This window comes from Macrosteles quadrilineatus, unplaced genomic scaffold (genome assembly GCF_028750875.1).
Source record: "Macrosteles quadrilineatus isolate MER2022 unplaced genomic scaffold, UCM_ALF_1.0 Scaffold_6__1_contigs__length_79288215, whole genome shotgun sequence".
Lineage (NCBI taxonomy): Eukaryota > Metazoa > Arthropoda > Insecta > Hemiptera > Cicadellidae > Macrosteles > Macrosteles quadrilineatus.
In genome coordinates, this window is record NW_026542599.1 from 70,974,628 (window position 1) to 70,993,781 (window position 19,154).

General features: G+C 35.0%; 3 protein-coding genes across 3 annotated transcripts; 1 reads left to right on the forward strand and 2 right to left on the reverse strand.

Annotated features, from left to right (window-relative positions):
• Positions 1-4,522: 4,522 nt before the first annotated feature.
• On the forward strand, positions 4,523-6,811 carry LOC128997094 (ctenidin-3-like). Its single transcript, XM_054422671.1, has 2 exons — positions 4,523-4,581; positions 6,160-6,811. The coding sequence occupies exons 1-2, from the start codon at positions 4,573-4,575 to the stop codon at positions 6,667-6,669; spliced, it is 519 nt and encodes a 172-aa protein (XP_054278646.1). The 5' UTR covers positions 4,523-4,572; the 3' UTR covers positions 6,670-6,811.
• A 1,142-nt stretch (positions 6,812-7,953) lies between these two features.
• Positions 7,954-11,123, reverse strand: LOC128997332 (threonine-rich protein-like). Its single transcript, XM_054422965.1, has 2 exons — positions 10,950-11,123; positions 7,954-8,304 (listed from the first exon to the last, which is right to left on the reverse strand). The coding sequence occupies exons 1-2, from the start codon at positions 11,023-11,025 to the stop codon at positions 8,009-8,011; spliced, it is 372 nt and encodes a 123-aa protein (XP_054278940.1). The 5' UTR covers positions 11,026-11,123; the 3' UTR covers positions 7,954-8,008.
• A 1,171-nt stretch (positions 11,124-12,294) lies between these two features.
• LOC128997047 (uncharacterized) lies at positions 12,295-18,525 on the reverse strand. The gene is made up of 2 exons (XM_054422627.1): positions 18,419-18,525; positions 12,295-14,303 (listed from the first exon to the last, which is right to left on the reverse strand). The coding sequence occupies exons 1-2, from the start codon at positions 18,425-18,427 to the stop codon at positions 12,606-12,608; spliced, it is 1,707 nt and encodes a 568-aa protein (XP_054278602.1). The 5' UTR covers positions 18,428-18,525; the 3' UTR covers positions 12,295-12,605.
• Positions 18,526-19,154: the final 629 nt, after the last annotated feature.

Here is a 19,154-nt window from a genome sequence, read left to right on the forward strand (position 1 = left end):
ACCAATTCTTGGAGACTTTAACGCACTGAGGCAACCGATGGTGCGGTTGTAAAAATGTGAAAATAATTATAATATTTTAATTGTGTTAAAAATTGAGCTTTTACTGTGCCTAATTTGGTAAATCCACAGCGGACGAGTGAGAATTGATTTACTACAACAAACAAAATTATATGAAGGCGTTCAATATTCAGAAATTAAATTAAACTACATAAACATTGTTTAGAAACCATTCATATTACATTTGAAGGATATTTGTGAAAAGATGAAGATATATAACAGAAAGAAATTGATGGCGAACCTTTATTTGCAATAAAATGAATTATTGTACAAAAAACAACAAATATTGTATAGGAAACAAATTTATTTAGTTTTCTTATAATAAGTTTTTTTTTCTATAAAATACTATAAGAACACGAGGTTAGTTCTAGGTTTACAAAAATATCTTAGCTATTATCATAGATAAAACATACTTAGTCATGAGCATATTACATATTACACACATTAGTGAAATTACATATTAGTATTAGTGATAAATGTAATTACTTCATACCATATTTGGCCAACATTAATTCATGTTCGGCGTCTTTATCAATCATGTTCAAGGTTTCCCTGATGGCAATAATAATTGTTATTTTAAATTAACTAATTGTACATGAAATATTTTGAAATATGGAGATTCTTGAGTTACGTATAATGTGGCCAGACAAACGAATAAAGTAATTTTTCTAACTTTCTGTATTGTATTAGGATTATTTCACTAGCCAATTGCATCGCTTAAAAATGTAAGCAGGCAAAGCCTGGTCTTGTTATCTATAGCTTCCTTCTATAACCTTCCATAAATAGCTTCCTATATATAGCCTTCCATAACTAGCTTCCATATCTATAGATTCCATAATTCAAAGTCAACGAAGGTGGAATGTTATCCAACGGTTTATGGTTTTAGCCATTATCTAATTTATGCCCATCACCACAATATCCACATTGTCATTTACTACATGTACTAAACTTAATAAATTATATCATTTGTATTCTTTAACATATTGTCAATAGGTTATTGTTCAACCTTTAGGTATATTGAATTTACGAATCGATAAATAATTCATAGCAAACAGAATGCAAATGTCTTCTAATTGTTGAGACAGTAAGCATACGAACAAACTGTTTGGTTAGCACTTACTTGATAGTCTATTTTTATACAATGCGCAGATATACACTACGTTCTTATGACCGTGGACTATAATTCTTTTACTTCCGAAATAGTAAATCGGCCTCGAGTGGTATTTCCGTGACACCCACGGTAAAAAAATTCTTTTCTGTAGGGAAATTTTCTAAAAGTAGCTCGTTCTGTGAGTAGCTCATCCAACCGGTACAAAAATACTAGATAGGCCTATCTACTGTAGCTTTCATTGTTGAATCCAATGGCTTTTCATAAAGGCTAAACCTTACAGTACACAAATGATACCAGAAATGTTTAGGAGAAGATACATCCGAGAAATCGAACACAAAGGTGGTGCTCGAAATCGAGCAGAACCCTTGCACAGCCTTGAGCCATTCTGCAGTTCTTGTGACTACAACGAAGCATTGAGTGACAAATTGCCTCAAGTACTCTTATCGCAGACCCTGAATGACGAGGGTCCTGGTACAAGGTTGTATCTAGATGTAGATGTAGACAATGTAGATGCTAGAATTTAGACAATGTAGATGCTATGTAGACAATGTAGATGCCAGAGAGGATACCATTGAAAATACACAGTAGCAGCTTCATAATCAAACATAACAAGGCAACAACTCGAGTAACAATAAACTGTTAAGAGTAACACTGCATAGTCATTTGTTGATAACTAAATACCTATAATTATTTGATGTGGTGACATTGCTTGGGCCAGAATTTACTAATAACAGGGAAGGATGGGTGTGAAGACTAGTATCTTGTTAGGTGTTAGAATTAGGTGTTGATGAGGTTAATTTCACTGACCTTCATAATTTGCACTAAAACTAACAGATCTTATCGTTACTAATATTATGAATATTAGAAGTTTTGAGTATGTCACATAGAGAGATTCAGTTGAACTATCGGACCAACTGAGCTGCCATTTAGCAGGACATCAAAGATTGACGCAGGCCTATTTTCCCTAGAGCTCAGCCCCATTGGCCTAATAAGTTTCTAAGGTATTCTTATGAATTCGGTACACTAATTATAATAACTAGTGTACATGTTGCTCGAAATCGAGCAATGGAAAAGTACTGAGATATTTAAAAACGAATAACAGTCGTAAAGGGTCCAAAAGAGTAAACTCAAAGATTATGTAACCGAGGGAAATACTCAAACTGTACACAACGGTTCAATATGATCAAAATTTCTTGTAAATATTTTATAATTTTTCAAAAGCAACTAGTGTGTTTTAATTGAGAAGGGTACCGTTTATACATAAAGAGTTGTTAATATTGACGAAACTATTTCTCAATAATTTAGAGTGAAATAAATCCTATACACTATAATAGTTAACATATGAAATTCTTTAATACTAGATCCATAAGACACTTGACACTACGTACAAATAATACAACATAGTAACATTTTTAACCTTAGATATACACAACATGCTCAAGGGGTTTTTTTACATGGGAGGATGTACCCATCCCACAACCCCCAAAATGAATGGAGGACCGCACCTACTTCTGGTCAGCGGGTCCATCGGACCTAGCCGGGAGATCTGACAAGCAGATCCACCGACCTTCCCCCTATCCGCCACCCAGGGGACGCTCCGTATACGCTGAAGTAGGAAAGCGCACGGATACTTTATTAAATATACATAAAATACTAACACTAGGTACAACAGATACTTAATACTAGATACATAGTATACTTAATACTGACAAGTTTGTTGTAACTATTATTCTTCATCTTCTTCAGGCAAATTCCTTTTCTATCGCAAATTGTCTTCAATCAGCTCACAATGTTGCTGCAGAACTTTTCGATTTCTTCCTCTTGAAGTTTCCCAGATAGTCCAGCTCCTCATCCTATCATCATCTCACATATTCCATCATGTTCAATCATTTTCCTATAGCAGATCCTTTGGCACTTTACTCTGAGCAATCCTTTCAACTATGAGGATCCTTTTTGCTTTACTGGAGCAATACACAAAGTAGTAATGTAGTTCTGATTCTGGTTTCTGTGTAGCTTTATGAACTTCCATTTTCCTCAGAAGTCCCTATTTGGTTGCTTCCTATAGTGATACTGCAAGTGAGGTTGTATGAAGCAGTAATGGCAAGAATAGACGAATCATGGCAAGTTTTCACTGATTTTCCAGAACTGATCTTCTACTGACTGTGGTATTCTCTGAAATGCAGTCAAAACTCTTAACTTTCTTACTCTTCCTCGTCATAATTTAGACATAAGGAAACATCTTGTCTTGCATTGATTTATTGAACTGACGAATAAATAAAATTAATGGTTTCTATGGAAATATTTATTCATTGGACTGCCATTATGCAACGGTTCTAGAGGCTTAGACCCACCTTAGACCTTATACTACATACAGTTCGAGACATCTGCTCTGAATTATATTCAATTTTAATCGACTACTTGATTCCCGTACTTAGGACAGGCCAACAGCTAATCTATATATTTAATTCCGTAAGTGAATTGGTCCCCACGAAATATCTCTAGCTGGGAAAAAGATAGCATGGCTATTGAGGATTCATTTTAAAGCTTAAGGTTCGAGGACGGTGGGGAAAATTTCAGGAGTCAGTGTCAAAAATTACTCCTGCTCTACCCTACAGGCAGAGTTAAAAGGTCTAAAATCCAGTCATTTTCTAATGGAAGTACTGCTACAGTGTTTCTATAAGCTGTTTCAAATGCCAGCTGATTCAAACATTATGTATTTGTTTGTTTATTGATTTTATTGTTCTATCTTTGACTATTAATACAACTTCAGTATCCAATAGTCGATGGTTCTATTTTTGGTTTAGAATGGTAAGGTAATGCAGTGTTGAAATGTATCGTGATAGGGGGAAGACCACGATTACGAAGGGGAAAATATATAGGAATGGTGCACAGCATAGGGAATGGTTAAGGACAAAGCAGAAGATGATATTGTTTGGAGGGATTTTAACCAGATAATGCTCGTTGTTCCAAGAAATAAGGTTCAAATAATGATCTGAAGGTAGTTTCCGTTCTTCTTCTCCGTCACTTTGATCAGCTGGCAACATAACCATTCCATTTTTTTTTTTTATAATTCAAAATTAAATTGAAAATTTGTACTATCCTGAATTCCAAATTTCCCCAAAAAACATTCTGAATTCCAATAGAAACTACTTTAATTACAAATAGCACCTTCGAATAGGATCTTCTGGTGACGTCAAGGCATCAAATTTTCGCACAAGAGTTCCCGCCATAATAGACGGGACGTGACAGGTGATGTGTATCAGTCAGCTGAGTCCCTGAGACAGTAGTACCAACCTTGGCCCTTTACACTGTTGTAGGGTGTGTATATATAAAGATGTCTGTGGTCCCATCATTCACAGTTCTCTCACCTTCTCGTCTTCAGCCTCCTAGCTTCAGCTACAGCCATGAATTCCGTGAGTGTCTAGAAATAATACCTTTTTTATATTCTCTTTAACATTTTAAATCAAAAACATATTTTCGTTACACTGTCTCAAAAACAGCTGTCTTACGGATCGTTTTGAGTCCCTAAAGATAGCCTTTTGCGGACGAGTCCGTAACATTTTACGGACTCGAATCATATGGTTATGTCAAAGCTTATCTCAAAAACAAATCAGCTGTTCTGATCCCTTATAATGCTTCAACAATATAAACAAACTTTGTCGTTCGATTTGTTTGGTAAAGTACGCCTTTTTAATCAAAAAGTTTGGCTATATTATGTATTTTATGCTATAATATATGACAATGTAATGAAAAATATCGTTCGTAACTCGTCCTAAAATGTTTTTTTGTGACTTAATAGAATTTTCTTAATAGTTAAACACTATATCGTCCCAAAAAGCCTACTTTAGGGACTAGTAACGAAAACTACTATTTCGAATGATTCTTGGATGTTTTTTTTTTAGTTGATCTCTAATTTTTTTTTGTAAAGTTGATACATTGTTAACTACTAATACAATGTTTAAAATATGAATAGCTAAGTTTTGGTACTACTCGCAGTTGTTTATAATGTATTTTAAGAAAACACGTTAGTATATATTTCGAGATCGAAAGAAAATTAAAGCTTGATTACTGTTAAAATTAAAAGATACAAAGCAAACTTTCCATAAATTGATATGTAGACCATGAATAGGACAAAACGTATTAACGAGGCAATTTATTGTGAATTTAAATCTGAATTTTATCCTTTTACGAGCAGTAGTTTGAACAACGGATTTTATTATGAAATCTTTGGGAATGTAAATAACTGATTATTTTAAAAAATTGGTGAAGGGCCGTTAAAAACTGAAATAAACTAATATTTTAAACATAAGAAACCTCTTTTGGTAATATTTTATAACTTGAATAAGTAGTAAAAGAGACTTCTCAGTCACAACATTAGCTATTATTATTTATAATCATTAGTTAAATATGATTTCCCAGCTATTAAATTTGAAACACTAGATTTTTCGAGCTGTACATGTTCTATGTAATGAGACGAACAGTATGCCGTAATAAAATATTTGGCAAATACTATTTTACTTTCTTATTTTTCAAAAACATAAAAATACAATGGTTTATAATTCAACCTACTTTTTTTAACTGTATATGATTGCATGGTTGATTGATTGATTTACTAAAATGCATAGTTTAAGTTGAAGATAAGAGAAATATAGGCGTTACTTGTTTTAACAACATTGCTCTCCCTACTTAGGTCGAACATGTTAACATTTACAGTATTTATACAAACAGGATTTCGTTTCCATATTAGCAGAATTTCTTAACTATATTAAGAATATAGTTGAGTTGAGGATACTCTATATCCTGGAGTGTTTATGACTCCTTCCATTTTCATTTTGTAAAACTATAACTTGGCCTTTGCAAAAGAAATTAAAACTATTTCTGTTAAAACGTGAGAATTTCTAGGCACACAGTTATACTTAATACATAAAGTTTGTTTTGTAAACCTTATACCCTATGTGCCATTTAAAAATTTTGAACATAAAATATTGCAGGTACGAGTAGTCATGATGGTAGCAGCCTCAGTCTGTGTGCTCGCCGAGCCAGAGCCAGGCTTCCTGGGAGGCCAAGGGGGCGGTCATGGCGGATCAGGAGGTTATGGCAATTCTGGAAGTCCAGGAGGGTTTGGAAGTTCCAGAGGATTCGGTGGAGGTTTTGGAGGCCACGGTAGCTCCGGAGGTTCCAGAGGCTTTGGAGGAAGCAGCTACGCCAGCGCAGCGGCCGGAGCACCCTCCGCATACCAGGCAGGCCAGCAGCTGCCCTACGGGGCGGGAACCTTCGGCGGTAGAGGAGGTCCAGGCTTCGGACCCCAGGGATCTTTCGGGAACGGCCGAGGTTTCGCCCACGGCCAGGGCCAAGGTCAACAAGGAGGATTTGGAGGTCGAAGTCAATCAGGATGGAATAAGGGGCTCGGTGGTCAGTTTGGTGGCAACCAAGGAAGATCCTTCAACCAGAAGTCTGCACCTTACGGAGCCGGTACTGGGTTTGGAGGAAACGCTTGGTGATACGGAACCTTCAAGAATTTGGACTTTTAACTTTAAAGAATTTTGAATTTATAATTTCACTAATTTTATTGTTTTTTAAATAATTGAATTTTCAAGCTTTTGTACTGTGTAAATTGAATAAATTGAATACATTTTTCATAAATATACATTCTTTATATATGTTCCTCAATTACTTTTCAAACAAGCTTGCAAAATAGATATGGTTTGTCCATCCGTCTGTCTATGCGGCTGTCACGACTAAAATACTAAACTGACGCAGCCAAAATTAAGCACAAAGATGGTCAACATATCCTGGAATGTCTTAGGCCTATTCACTTCCCTGAGTTCCTCTAGGGCAACACCCCTTGAAGGTCCAAAGTTTTGAGGCGAGGTTTCCAAAAGTAAATATGGATTAAACTCATGTTTACCTTTGAGTTGACATTTTAATGTAAACAAGCAGAACTGCCAAATGCTTATTTAACAATTATTTCAGACAGCTGATCCTAATAAATTAAATATAATATTTTACAAATCTATGTGGTAGGTTTGTTTATTCTAAATGTTTGTCATTGATTACTTATTCTAAAACAAAGTAGTTGATTTTGAAAATAAAAAAGATGCTATAACCGTTGCTGTATCATCCGATAGATAGTTTTAACTATCAAGATATATTATGTTGTTAAGGAGACACCCGTTCTTCAAAAATTAATTTTCTTCCCGTCGAGGAGCACGGGTACAGCAGCTAGTATTTTATAAAACAAGCATAAGAAAAATATCCGTTTTTTTACCGTGTATATACACATGTTCTTCCATATATGTACAAAGTACAGTGAACTCACAATTAATTGTTCTTTTGTATGGGAGTTTATTGCGAATGAAAAATAAAAAGTACAGTTTACAAACTTTGTTGACTTGTCACGTAATAAGTACGGCCTTAGAGTTTAATATAGCTTTTAGTATCAATCCGTAGTAATTGAATCGAAAATGATTTACATGCTTCAAAAGGTCTTACCTTTACCTTTTACCATCAAATGTTAAAAAGTCAAATGTTGCACTCTTAAATTATCTTCCTATTGTCAGCAATCGAAAAAATATTGTGACGTACCGGTACATCTGCAACAACCTATAAGTCGAGTCCTTTACTTAAAATGATTCTTTTATTCATACACGAACGTCAAATTGAGCTTAAAAGCTCACCAGGTTTTAATTATAACCAAAATTAATTCGTTTAAAATATAAAACCAATCACGATCATCCTTTAAGAACCAGTACACTTTCAGGAAACGAAAACGAATTTGTGAAAACAATTTAATTCTCAGCTGAAGTACATCAGCACAAAACCACTTGGAAGTGGTTGCAACTACTTTCTTCCGTAGTACGGCCGTGCTGTGGATGCTGGAGCGGTTGTGGTTGTGTCTACCGCCTCGGTTGTATCCTGCCTGTAGTACATTGGAGCTGTGGTTGCTGGAGGGGTTGTGGTAGTGTCTACCGCTTCCGTGGTTGTGTCCTGTCTGTAGTACATGGCAGGAGTTGTAGGCTCGGGAGTGGTTGTGGGGTCTTCTGTGGTTGTGGGTTCTTCCGTGGTTGTGGTCGTGGTTCTGTAGTAAGATCCTGTGGCCACGTCGAGCGACAGCAATATTGCTAACATGGTTACGTCTGAAACGTGCGATTGATTTTAAATGATTAAGTGAAAATAATGTTATTTGGAAGGATGAGAGTATACTAATATTAAATGAAACATTCATTATAAGAAATAAATATTAGAGGGAAAATTGTAGGCCTAGAAGCAGACCAATTATTGAGCGGAGCGAGCGAAGCTCTTATACTACACTCCTGCTTTTGCTTTTGAAAGTGCTTGACAATATATTTCTTACTTTTAACTGCTAAAATAAAACTAGACCTAAGTTATATGTCTATACTTAAAAACGAATTGATAATTTTAAAAATCGATTAGCCTATCTCAATTATTCGCTGTTAGGAAATGATTACCACAAAAAGTTAATGTATTTATAAAAAATGCATTCTTATCACAAAATTAAGTTATAAATGTCTAAAAAAAAACTGATCAGTGAAGTTAAGAGAAAATCATATTATAACAAAATCAGGAGCAAAATTTTAAGGCCGCCGAGGAGATTCGAACCTGCGATCTCAAATAATAATCGTTATTGCCTTTTAATAATGCAGGTATCGCATAGGTTTGCCATGATTCATTTGCAGGATATAGAAATTATTGAGCAGAGCGTAGCAAAGCTCTTATATCATTGACTTTAACTTCTCTTATCCTACACTCCTGCTTTTGATTAATAGCATTGAGCATAATTTACTACAAAATGAATAACCATAAGGGTTGCCAGAATTAGGTGAATGCACCATATTGCGTTTGGATTCTGTAAATAACTTTTTCAGTATTTTATGTGAGCAAGACGTGCCATTAATGTAGACTTTGAATATGCACTGCAATCCCTATTTGCAGTCTACAAATAGGAATTCCATTAAGGTGAACCAAATATAACACTCATAGCAAAGATTACATATGCTAACGCAAAATTTTGCGTTAGCATATGTAATCTTTGCTCATAGTTTCGATACTGCAATTAGACAATTCTTTGACATGAACCCGACGTATCATTTGACGTACTTTGAATACTGCACATAGACATCCCATATAAGTGAAGCAGAAGTAGGCCTAAGCCAACCATTGACTTCGGATACTGCAATTCGGCATTTTATCTAAATGAACGAAATAAATGGACAATTGATTTAGGATACTGCAAGTAGATTATTCATTTACATGCACCATTGAGTTTGGATACTACAAGTAAACAATCCGTCTACGTGAACTGGACGTACCATTGACTTTAGAATCTGTAAATAGGCATTACATTTATGCGAACCAAATATATCATTGACATTGAATTAATATGCTGGCTCCGCTCAATATTGCAAGCAGACAACTGCATTGTACACCTAGTTTATGTAATTTTCTTTAAGGTAGTGACACACAAGCAATTGCGTATTTAAAGCTGACTATATGATCATATGGATATATGATATATGGCTGCTGAATTATCAGCTGTTTCCTGAGACAGGATCAATAGTTCATTAAGGAAATCGGAGGCCAGTTTCAAACCACATAAAACTACTTCTTCAGGATTGAATCGGTGACTACGGGAGCTTCGAACTCACCCCAACTTTTATATCATTGGAGTGGTATTGACTAAGAAAAACTATATAGGTACATGTTAAGATATTGATAAGACACATTAAAAATATAAGGACTCATCCCTAAAAAAATATAATTTTGAATATTTTTAGTAAAATGTATTATTTATCGTTATTATTAGGCCTAACCACGTTTCTGTTCAAAAGAATTCACGCCACATCATGTGATTCCCTTTGTCTTTTTAAGTTCACCAAATGTTTTGTTTAGCTTCTTTGTTGTCCTAATTTAGTGTACATTCTATTAGTGTTAAGATATTAATGCTATATTGAATTACACCAAAATAACAATTAAGATCAGAAACTTTGTATGTGTATTACCATTTTTAGCCTATAAGGATTTTTCTTTTGTTAATGTTTTGTGAGTTCACTTAGAAAATAAACCTGATGATTTATTTCTATGTTATTCAAACAATGTGTTCAATCTTTTACTCGTTATAAATATCTAAAACCTTCAAAATTAGTGCTTCGACACTTTATTTTAATAATGTGAATGTTATCCGTGAAACATAATCTACTATTTCCATGAATTATGTTTTTCTTGAATAGTTTTGTTTAATTGTTGATTTTATTGATAGGCCTATAAACATTTGAAATGTCTTTTCTAAGTTAAAATAAACATCTTTTTGAAAATATTTGTAATACTTTATCACTAAGCTAAACGTTTAGGAGTAGTATAGACATTTAATAATTTAAATGATTAGTATTTTTTATATGTGGGTGTTGGTTTTTGCCACCATTTACATTAACGTTTAACTTATGAGGTTTGCGTTTGTCCATAAGACGTTTTAGGATATATCAAATCATATTGTTGAGCATTTCTGAGAATCTTTGAGCAAAATTTGATTCAACATGATGGGGGCATGAATCTAAATATGATATTAAAATAAAAAACTGTAAAATTACGTTTTGGCTAATCGAACAGCCATATTAAAGGATTGGCAAATTTTTTACTGTTTGAATACAACTTTTAAGTATTAAAAAATGTACATGACAAACTGTTGCTTTATTTTAATATCTTAGAAGAAGTTTATAAATTGTTTTAACAAAACCTAACCTAAACCTAAAGTCTTTGTACTTACATATGAATTTCATTATTTCCGGCTTTCTAGTAGTTGCAGTGCTTGTAGAGAACAATATATATGAAACCACCGCCATAACTAAGCGGTTAAAGGAGTAGTTAAGATACAAACTGGCAGCCTAGTTAATTATAGTAAGTTCTTCCTTCGTTAACCAATTAGCTGGGAAAACTCAACTTCATTTGCTTATCTTGTAAGTGACACGCTGAGCAAACTACCTTGCCATGACCTAGTACTAATTGTTCATTATTTTTTGTCGTACAATCTAGATTTGAACTAACACATTCGTATTAGGTTTGAAATAAAAATTAAATATTTCCCACATAATTAGGACAAATAAAAGTTTAAGACATACAATTTGATAATATTTTACCTTTTTTCTATGTGTTTTATCGAATAAAAATATTTATGGCGAATATCCAAATCTAAGAATTGCTAATAAGATTTGAGGAATGGATCATAAGCAATTAAAAATAGTTTTTGGTTATAGGAAATTCCATTTCCTCGTTTTGCGCAATGTATTATAGGTTTGCGGAATGTGTTAAGTTAACAAAAGAAAGAAATGAAATATTCAATCTTTGAGGTAAACGAACATATTTCGTAAAATGTCACGTGTTTATTTTAATTGTTTTCATGAAAGAGTCGGCATATTTCAAAATTGTAACTGAAAATATCACTAGGGATCAGAATATAAGTTTTGCCATTTTTAGCTTAATTCACCCTATACAGTCACAAATTCTCGAATTAACTTTTAATTGACGCTGAGTCAATAAGAGTCTTCATTCACCCAAAGTTTTTAAATTACGTTTACGTGTGTTTATTTTTTACCAGAGTTGTGTCAATTCTTCCAATACCAACTATTTGATAACTAAAAATTAAAGAGAGTGATTTGACAAGACTGACTAAACTTGTAAAATAGTACTGAAGTTCAAAACATTAATGATGTTACCATAATCACACATTCTCTTATAAACTGAAATCTAGGAACACGTGCTTTACTTGGTACTATTTAATTTGTTCTAAAATAAATGAGCTATTTTGTTACCGGTGATTGCAATTTCGGAAAGCATTTAATCTTTATGGCTTCAATGATGTGCAAGAATACTAAATCTAAAGCTTTATTCAGATGTAAGATGCATTCCAGGAAATTAAAAACATAATAGTAAAACCATTACTGTCCACAGAAATATTAATTAAGGCGAGGGTAGCGATATAATTAGAATAGAAATATGCTTGACTGTTTCTTGAAATAATTATGTAATAGATATTATTCAAGTGTCGAAAATTTTTGGTTTTAATACAAATGTAATACAAGGATCCCAGGTTCTTGTCCAAATAACTAAGAAAATTAAAAAATAAATGTCTTTTAATCTTCAGATTCACAATTACAGTTATACTGTGGAATTTTTAATCCATAAACGTACATTCATCGGTCAGCTAAAGAAAAATTGAATGAAATTCTGACCTTTTTTGGCAGTACCAAAGAGAAAACGAGATACAATTCTTAAGTTACACAACATTTACGTAAAACGAGTAAAAGAAAAATTACTGTAAAATTGACCGAAGCTTAAACTTTTATCCCAACTTGTTAGAAACGTATGCAAATTTACTAAGCTAAATAGTTTCAGTCTGTAATGTTCAGTCAGCTGATGTGATGTATCAGTGGTGTGGCGGGTGCCCGTGGTGATGGTGGGGGGGAGGAGGTCCATGATGATGGTGAGGAGGAGGAGGTCCATGATGGTGCGGAGGTCCATGGAGTCCTGCCTCGTGGTGTGATCCTGGACCACCTCCGTAGTGTCCTGAACTTCCAGGTTTACCTGGTTTCCCGCCAAATCCTCCTGCACTTCCGTGACCTCCTTCACCATGTTCCGCCCCAGCGTTGTGCGATCCTTCTGATCCTCCGTAGTGTCCTGAACTTCCAGGTTTTCCTGGTTTCCCACCAAATCCTCCTTCACCATGTTCCCCAAGGGATCCTTCATGTGAACCACTAGAGCCTCCAAAATGCCCAGCACCTCCAGCAGACCCTGGTTTCCCAAAACCTCCTTCTCCATGTTCTCCAACTAAACCTGAACTTCCGTGACCACCCCCTGGCTTGCCTCCGAAACTTCCACCACTTCCACCTGACCCTGGTTTTCCACCGAAACCTCCTTGACTCCCACTGGACCCAGGCTTTCCTCCAAATCCTTGTTCTCCCCCAAAACCTTGCTCTCCTCCGAATCCTTGTTCTCCTCCGAATGAGCCTGGTTTACCGCCAAATCCACCTCCACTTCCACCTGAACCTGGCCTTCCGCCAAAACCTCCTTGACTCCCACTGGACCCAGGCTTTCCTCCGAATCCTTGTTCTCCTCCAAAAGAACCTGGTTTCCCACCGAATCCTCCACTACTTCCACCTGATCCTGGTTTCCCTCCATATCCACCTTCTTTCGCGGCTGCTCCTGGGATCTCTCCAAAACTCTCTTCATCTCCGTAAGATCCAGGTTTGCCTCCAAATCCACTTCCACCACTAGCTGGTTTTCCGCCAAACCCTCCTTGACTCCCACCTCCGTATTGACCTCCTTGGCTTCCCGGTTTTCCTAATCCACCTCCACCATAGCTTCCTTCACTTCCAAAACTGCCTTCACCATTCTGCCCCGAGCTTCCAAACCCACCTTGACTCTGACCACTCCCTGGTTTTCCACCAAATCCTCCTTGAGAACCTCCCCCGTATTGACCTCCTCCACCTCCTGGTTTTCCTCCAATCCCTCCTTGAGAACCTCCCCCGTATTGACCTCCTTCGCTTCCTTGATTTCCACCAAATCCTCCTTGAGAACCTCCCCCGTATTGACCTCCTCCACCTCCTGGTTTTCCAACAATCCCTCCTTGAGAATCTCCCCCGTATTGACCTCCTTCGCTTCCTTGATTTCCACCAAATCCTCCTTGAGAACCTCCCCCGTATTGACCTCCTCCACCTCCTGGTTTTCCACCAATCCCTCCTTGAGAACCTCCCCCGTATTGACCTCCTTCGCTTCCTTGATTTCCACCAAATCCTCCTTGAGAACCTCCTCCGTATTGACCTCCTCCACCTCCTGGTTTTCCACCAATCCCTCCTTGAGTTCCACCTCCAAATTGACCTCCTTCGCCACCACCTCCGTGTCCAGGTCCTCCAAGCCCTTCACCATGTGGTTTTCCTCCGGGACCTCCATGATCTCCATGACCCCCTGGCTTTCCTATCAGACCGGAAGGTCCGTGGTGCTCCCCATGCTGTGCTCCATGATGACCATGATGTCCCTTGTGATCTTCCCCCTCATGTTCAGGGAATTCAATCTTCGATGGTCTACATTGCGCAACTGCCACCAGTCCAAAAATTACAAGAAATACCTGAAACCAACATTATTAAAGTTAAAAATTGTAAAACTAATATGTAACATTGAACGCGTGACATAAATGTATAACAATAATGCACCAACATAATTATAACATTTGTACAAACTGCCATGTGTAAGTGTAAAGAAGAAAAGTAAGAGTTCTATTAAAGAATTTGAGGTACTGCGCAGAAGCGCCATTATGTAGTGCAACAGCTGTTTCGGTAGGCCGGTGTTGTCACTTTTCTGTCTTCAGTGATAGTTTGTAGCCAGAATATTTCTTTTATTAGCTGATTGGTTTGATAGATGACGTACGTGGTAAAACTCAGGAGGAAAAGCATTTAATACACATCAAAACGGACTTTTAATACTATTTTCAATATTTTTACAGTTTAATATTTTACTCACGAATAATTTATGCAAGGCAATAGAAGCCAGATATTCTTAAAAAATCGAGTGAGTGCAGAAAATATTATATTTCCTTGCCAGTACCGAAAGTTGCATTTTACAGGTGCTCAAGTTTCAGGCAACGCCGAACACAGGTACACTAAACGTGAGAGGCGAAAACGAGGACGGGAATAATTGGAGCAAGTAAACAATACTTTTCATCAAGACACAAAAACTTTCACATTAAATAACAGACCTTGGTAAATTTAAAACTATAATATTTCCAAATCATATATTAAAACGTGACAGGGTTTTTTATTTCACGATTCCGAATCAACCACTTGACGGATTATAATGATTTTTGTGTTGAAAGAAATATAATTTTGTGAACTAGGGAATGTCGAAGCCATAACTTTAGTTTAGGGTTTCAGTTTTTTAGAAATTAAGTTTTAATAAAAAAAGTCTTGCAGCCGACGATAATATTCTAGACTAGCTTTTATACTATGTTTATTGCTGTAATCATTTATTTATTATTTACTAGCAGAGTATCCGTCCTTCGTACGGGGTTGGCGTATAAGTATGAAATGCGTGTTACTATTATATTAAAATAAAAATAAAAAGCAAAACGCTTAAACAAAATTTACACGACAACTTATCAATTTTTATGTTCACATTGTTTAGTGGTAAACAGAAAGAACATATAATTTCAATAATAGAAATAAACCGTAATAAGCCCATAGCGCGCGTAACGGGTAAATTTAGAACTGATTTACTTTTTTTATTATAAAAAAGCTATTATCAAAAATTTTCTACTTTTTGTACGGAGTGATGCAATAGTTATTTGTGTAACTAGTGCAGCAAAGGCACTTTGCGCTCGTGTTACACATTATATTTTTCATACAGCTTCTACAAAGCATAGAAATAATTAGTCTTTCAAACACTATACAACACGTTTTTAGGTTAGGTTAAACCCAAGCGTTGAACGAAATGGTAAACTCTACACCAGCTGCTCGTAGTCATATCTTTATGGTGTTGCCGACTTATTTTCAAGCGTACATGGATTACGTTCATAAATAAATGCACACTGTTTTGTATTGTTTGGTTTAAATACTGGAGTGTGGCAAAATATGAGTGCGCAAAAGTAAGTAAATGCAGCAATTAACTACTTTGTGTGCTATAATCAGTGCAAGGAAGCCCACTTTGTCAGGTAACTGTATGAGAAGAGCTTAATCGTGATTGGTGCTCTAGTGCTCCTAAGAAAACAGCATAAATCAACATAATGGCTGTCATCGATAGACACATAATAATAAACTAATATAATACTTAATTAAAAATTTCAACCACAAATACGTTGGTACTTTTAAGCCTAGTATGAATAGAGACAGACATTGCGAGTCCCATGCCATCAAAAAGCATGAAAATCGATGCTCATGCTGCTGTTTAACTCTGTTCACACCAACTGACAACATACATTAAATTAAAATCGTTTCAGCTATCTTAGGCTGTGAAACGTAAACGAAACAGAATTTCTATTTAACAGATATAAATAACCCATTAGAATAGTAAATTATCCGCTTCGTTGCATTTATGGTTTTTGTATTCTCATCTTGCAATATTTTCCTCCGAGTGTAACTGGTTTCTGTAAGCTACAAACCAGTTTCACGTCCGAGTAGACTTTTCCTCCTCGGGAACTTACTTTATTCCATGAGGTCATGACCAGCTGTTTGCAAGAACTGGTTTTAGGGTACGAAAACAAAAACAAAACTTTGATGACTCTCAAGCTATATTTAGTTGTGACAAATCACTCAAACTCAATTAGCATGTGATACTCTTATAATTCAACATTATGGTTAAGCTTTCGAACTTGGCCTTGATAGAAACTGTATTGGTCACATTATTGAAGGTTTTCGATTGAAATCAATATTTGCTATTTTATATAAGTTAAAATAATAAATATGTTATTTTTACCAGACTTTTCATTGTTAACTTGATTTTGTATTTTAAATAATACCTTAATACTATTAATAGCTGATATACTTGATCAAAAGCGAATTAAAATTTTATTTCGTTTTTAATAGTGCGTACTCTTTTATATAGATGTTGATTTTAACTAACTAAATATCATTTAACGTAAAAACAGTTCAATTTACTAAATACACTTGTATCAATATTTCATCATAATAGGTTTGTTTAAAAAAATTACATAATAATTAGTTCATATTAAAATTGTATTGACATAAATTTAATATGAACATTGAGAAGAAATAGTATTCATTAGAGAAAACGAATCTGTAAAATGAAAATTGTTACAATGTTTTTTTGTTATTTTTGGAAATCAACCAGCAGTCATTCATTTATTATTCATGATGCATGCTAATTTAACCGTTGACAGTATGCAAGTATGGGTCCAACACATAATTTACTTATTCGGGAGGTACGTCTTTTTCGTGATTTACAAGTCTCTTTAATACAGGAATAAAGTCAAAGTAGGTTAAACGGTAAAGTTTTCGAATATATCAACATTTCACATAATACTTTTAATACTACACCAACCTCAATCCTTTAATATGAAACTTATATGCTTTCATCACTGATGACATCGACAAGGCTTAAAAAGAACTCATTTCACCGACTTTGCTGACATTGAGTCTAAAAGAAGTTGAAAAAATACTGATTGAAACTATTGGCAATCATTGAGATACCCTTAAACGATAGTGAAGTTAGGGTAATGGGAAGAAATAGTTATTTGAGAAAGTGTTTGGTTAGACTGCATTAAAATTATTTATCTAATAATTTATTTCAAACTATATGGTTTTTATTTGGTGCCGTATACTTATTATTAAAAAAAAATATATAAAAATAGAGTAAGGACATTGTCTGAATCGAACATATACTGTTTTCCACTGACATAGTTTTGTATAGTGATCACATTTCTTCCCAGTTTGTGCATCTATGTAACGAACGAAGATTATTTTGTATGCTACATTAATCCTACACTATAAAACACAATTAAATTATTCAAGTCTGTTTTTATTTCTATTTCTTATAGCATAGCCTAACTGTAAGAAAATATCGTGTCAACCTATTTATTTAACAACCAAACAGAAATAACTTAACGTTACAATTTACCATTGATTCAAAAATAATAATTACAATTATTAGGCCTAGACAATTTTTATATTCCTTGATGCATTGAGGAAAAAATTCTGATCATGGCTTTTAAATCTTAAGATACATGTTCTTTTTTACGCACGAAAGGTATATAAAAAAAACATTATTATTACCAACTAAGATGGGTACACAATGGGTCCTATTTAAGCTTAAATATGACTATACAATGGAGTAAAGTGCCTTCTTTAGCTTCGTTAGCCTACTGTAACACTAGTTTCTTTAACAAAGACCAATAATTAAAAGCCCAAGATCAAGGACAGTTGGATCCAGTTTTGGTCCATCAAACCATTTAAATTAGATGATTATGATCCAAAGCAGTAATTTTGATTTCGTCAATTAACTGGATATTTCAAGCTACAGTATAATATATTTTAGATTATGCTAGTCAGACAAAATCACCTCAAGAAAGTTTTACAGTATCATTGGTGTTCTTTTAGTTTCAAAACAATTTCCTAAACTTCAAAGATAAAAAAATAACCATTAAAACACAAAGCACACGGAAGCTCCAATAGGAGTCCTTGTGTCAAACAAATACACTGTTGAATCCTTAACCTTGAAATGTAAAGAACTTACCCACTTCATAGCTGCGAGACAGTCACGAGCTTTGTGAACTGAGGGCTTATAACCCAGCCAATGACGTCATCGGTCAGCTGATCACGTGACGGGATACCCTCGCAGCCCGGGACTACTAGTTGGGGTGGGGGTACTCTGGTAAATGGTCCAATCAATTTGTGTTAATTGCACGCGCTTCCAGATTGTTTATTGTTACGGTCTTCTTCGTACTCGGGTTTTCCTTCTACAGAACGAGTTTTGATGGTGGGAGGGGGGTGAGGAATATGTATTTTGTATTCATATACTGTTGGTGTCTTAGGTGGGTTTTGAGGTTAAGTTTCAGGGTATTGATTGATTTTATTATATATCTAGTATGTCCTATCTTCAATTCCTTGAACGCTTGCATAATACGCTCCTGTTTTTCATTTTATCTTAGACTAGGCCTAGGGATCATTGCATCACGTAGATAGAAGACATTAGTGTTTGGAAAGATTTGAACCCAGGACCTCAGGGACTGAAATTACGCGTTTTACCACTAAACCGGATCACTCGTCTAGAAGAGTAGTCATGCACTAGATCTTAGAACCATATTGTGATTTATAATGAAACACTAGATTTTATGAGAATTTTTATTGTTTTTCCATTATTATTCTTTAATTTTGTTTAAGTAAGGCGGTATTTCGAAATATAAGAACCCTAATCTTATGGCTTTTAAATGAATTCAGAGCATACGATTTGTTTCAAATTTAAATCTTCC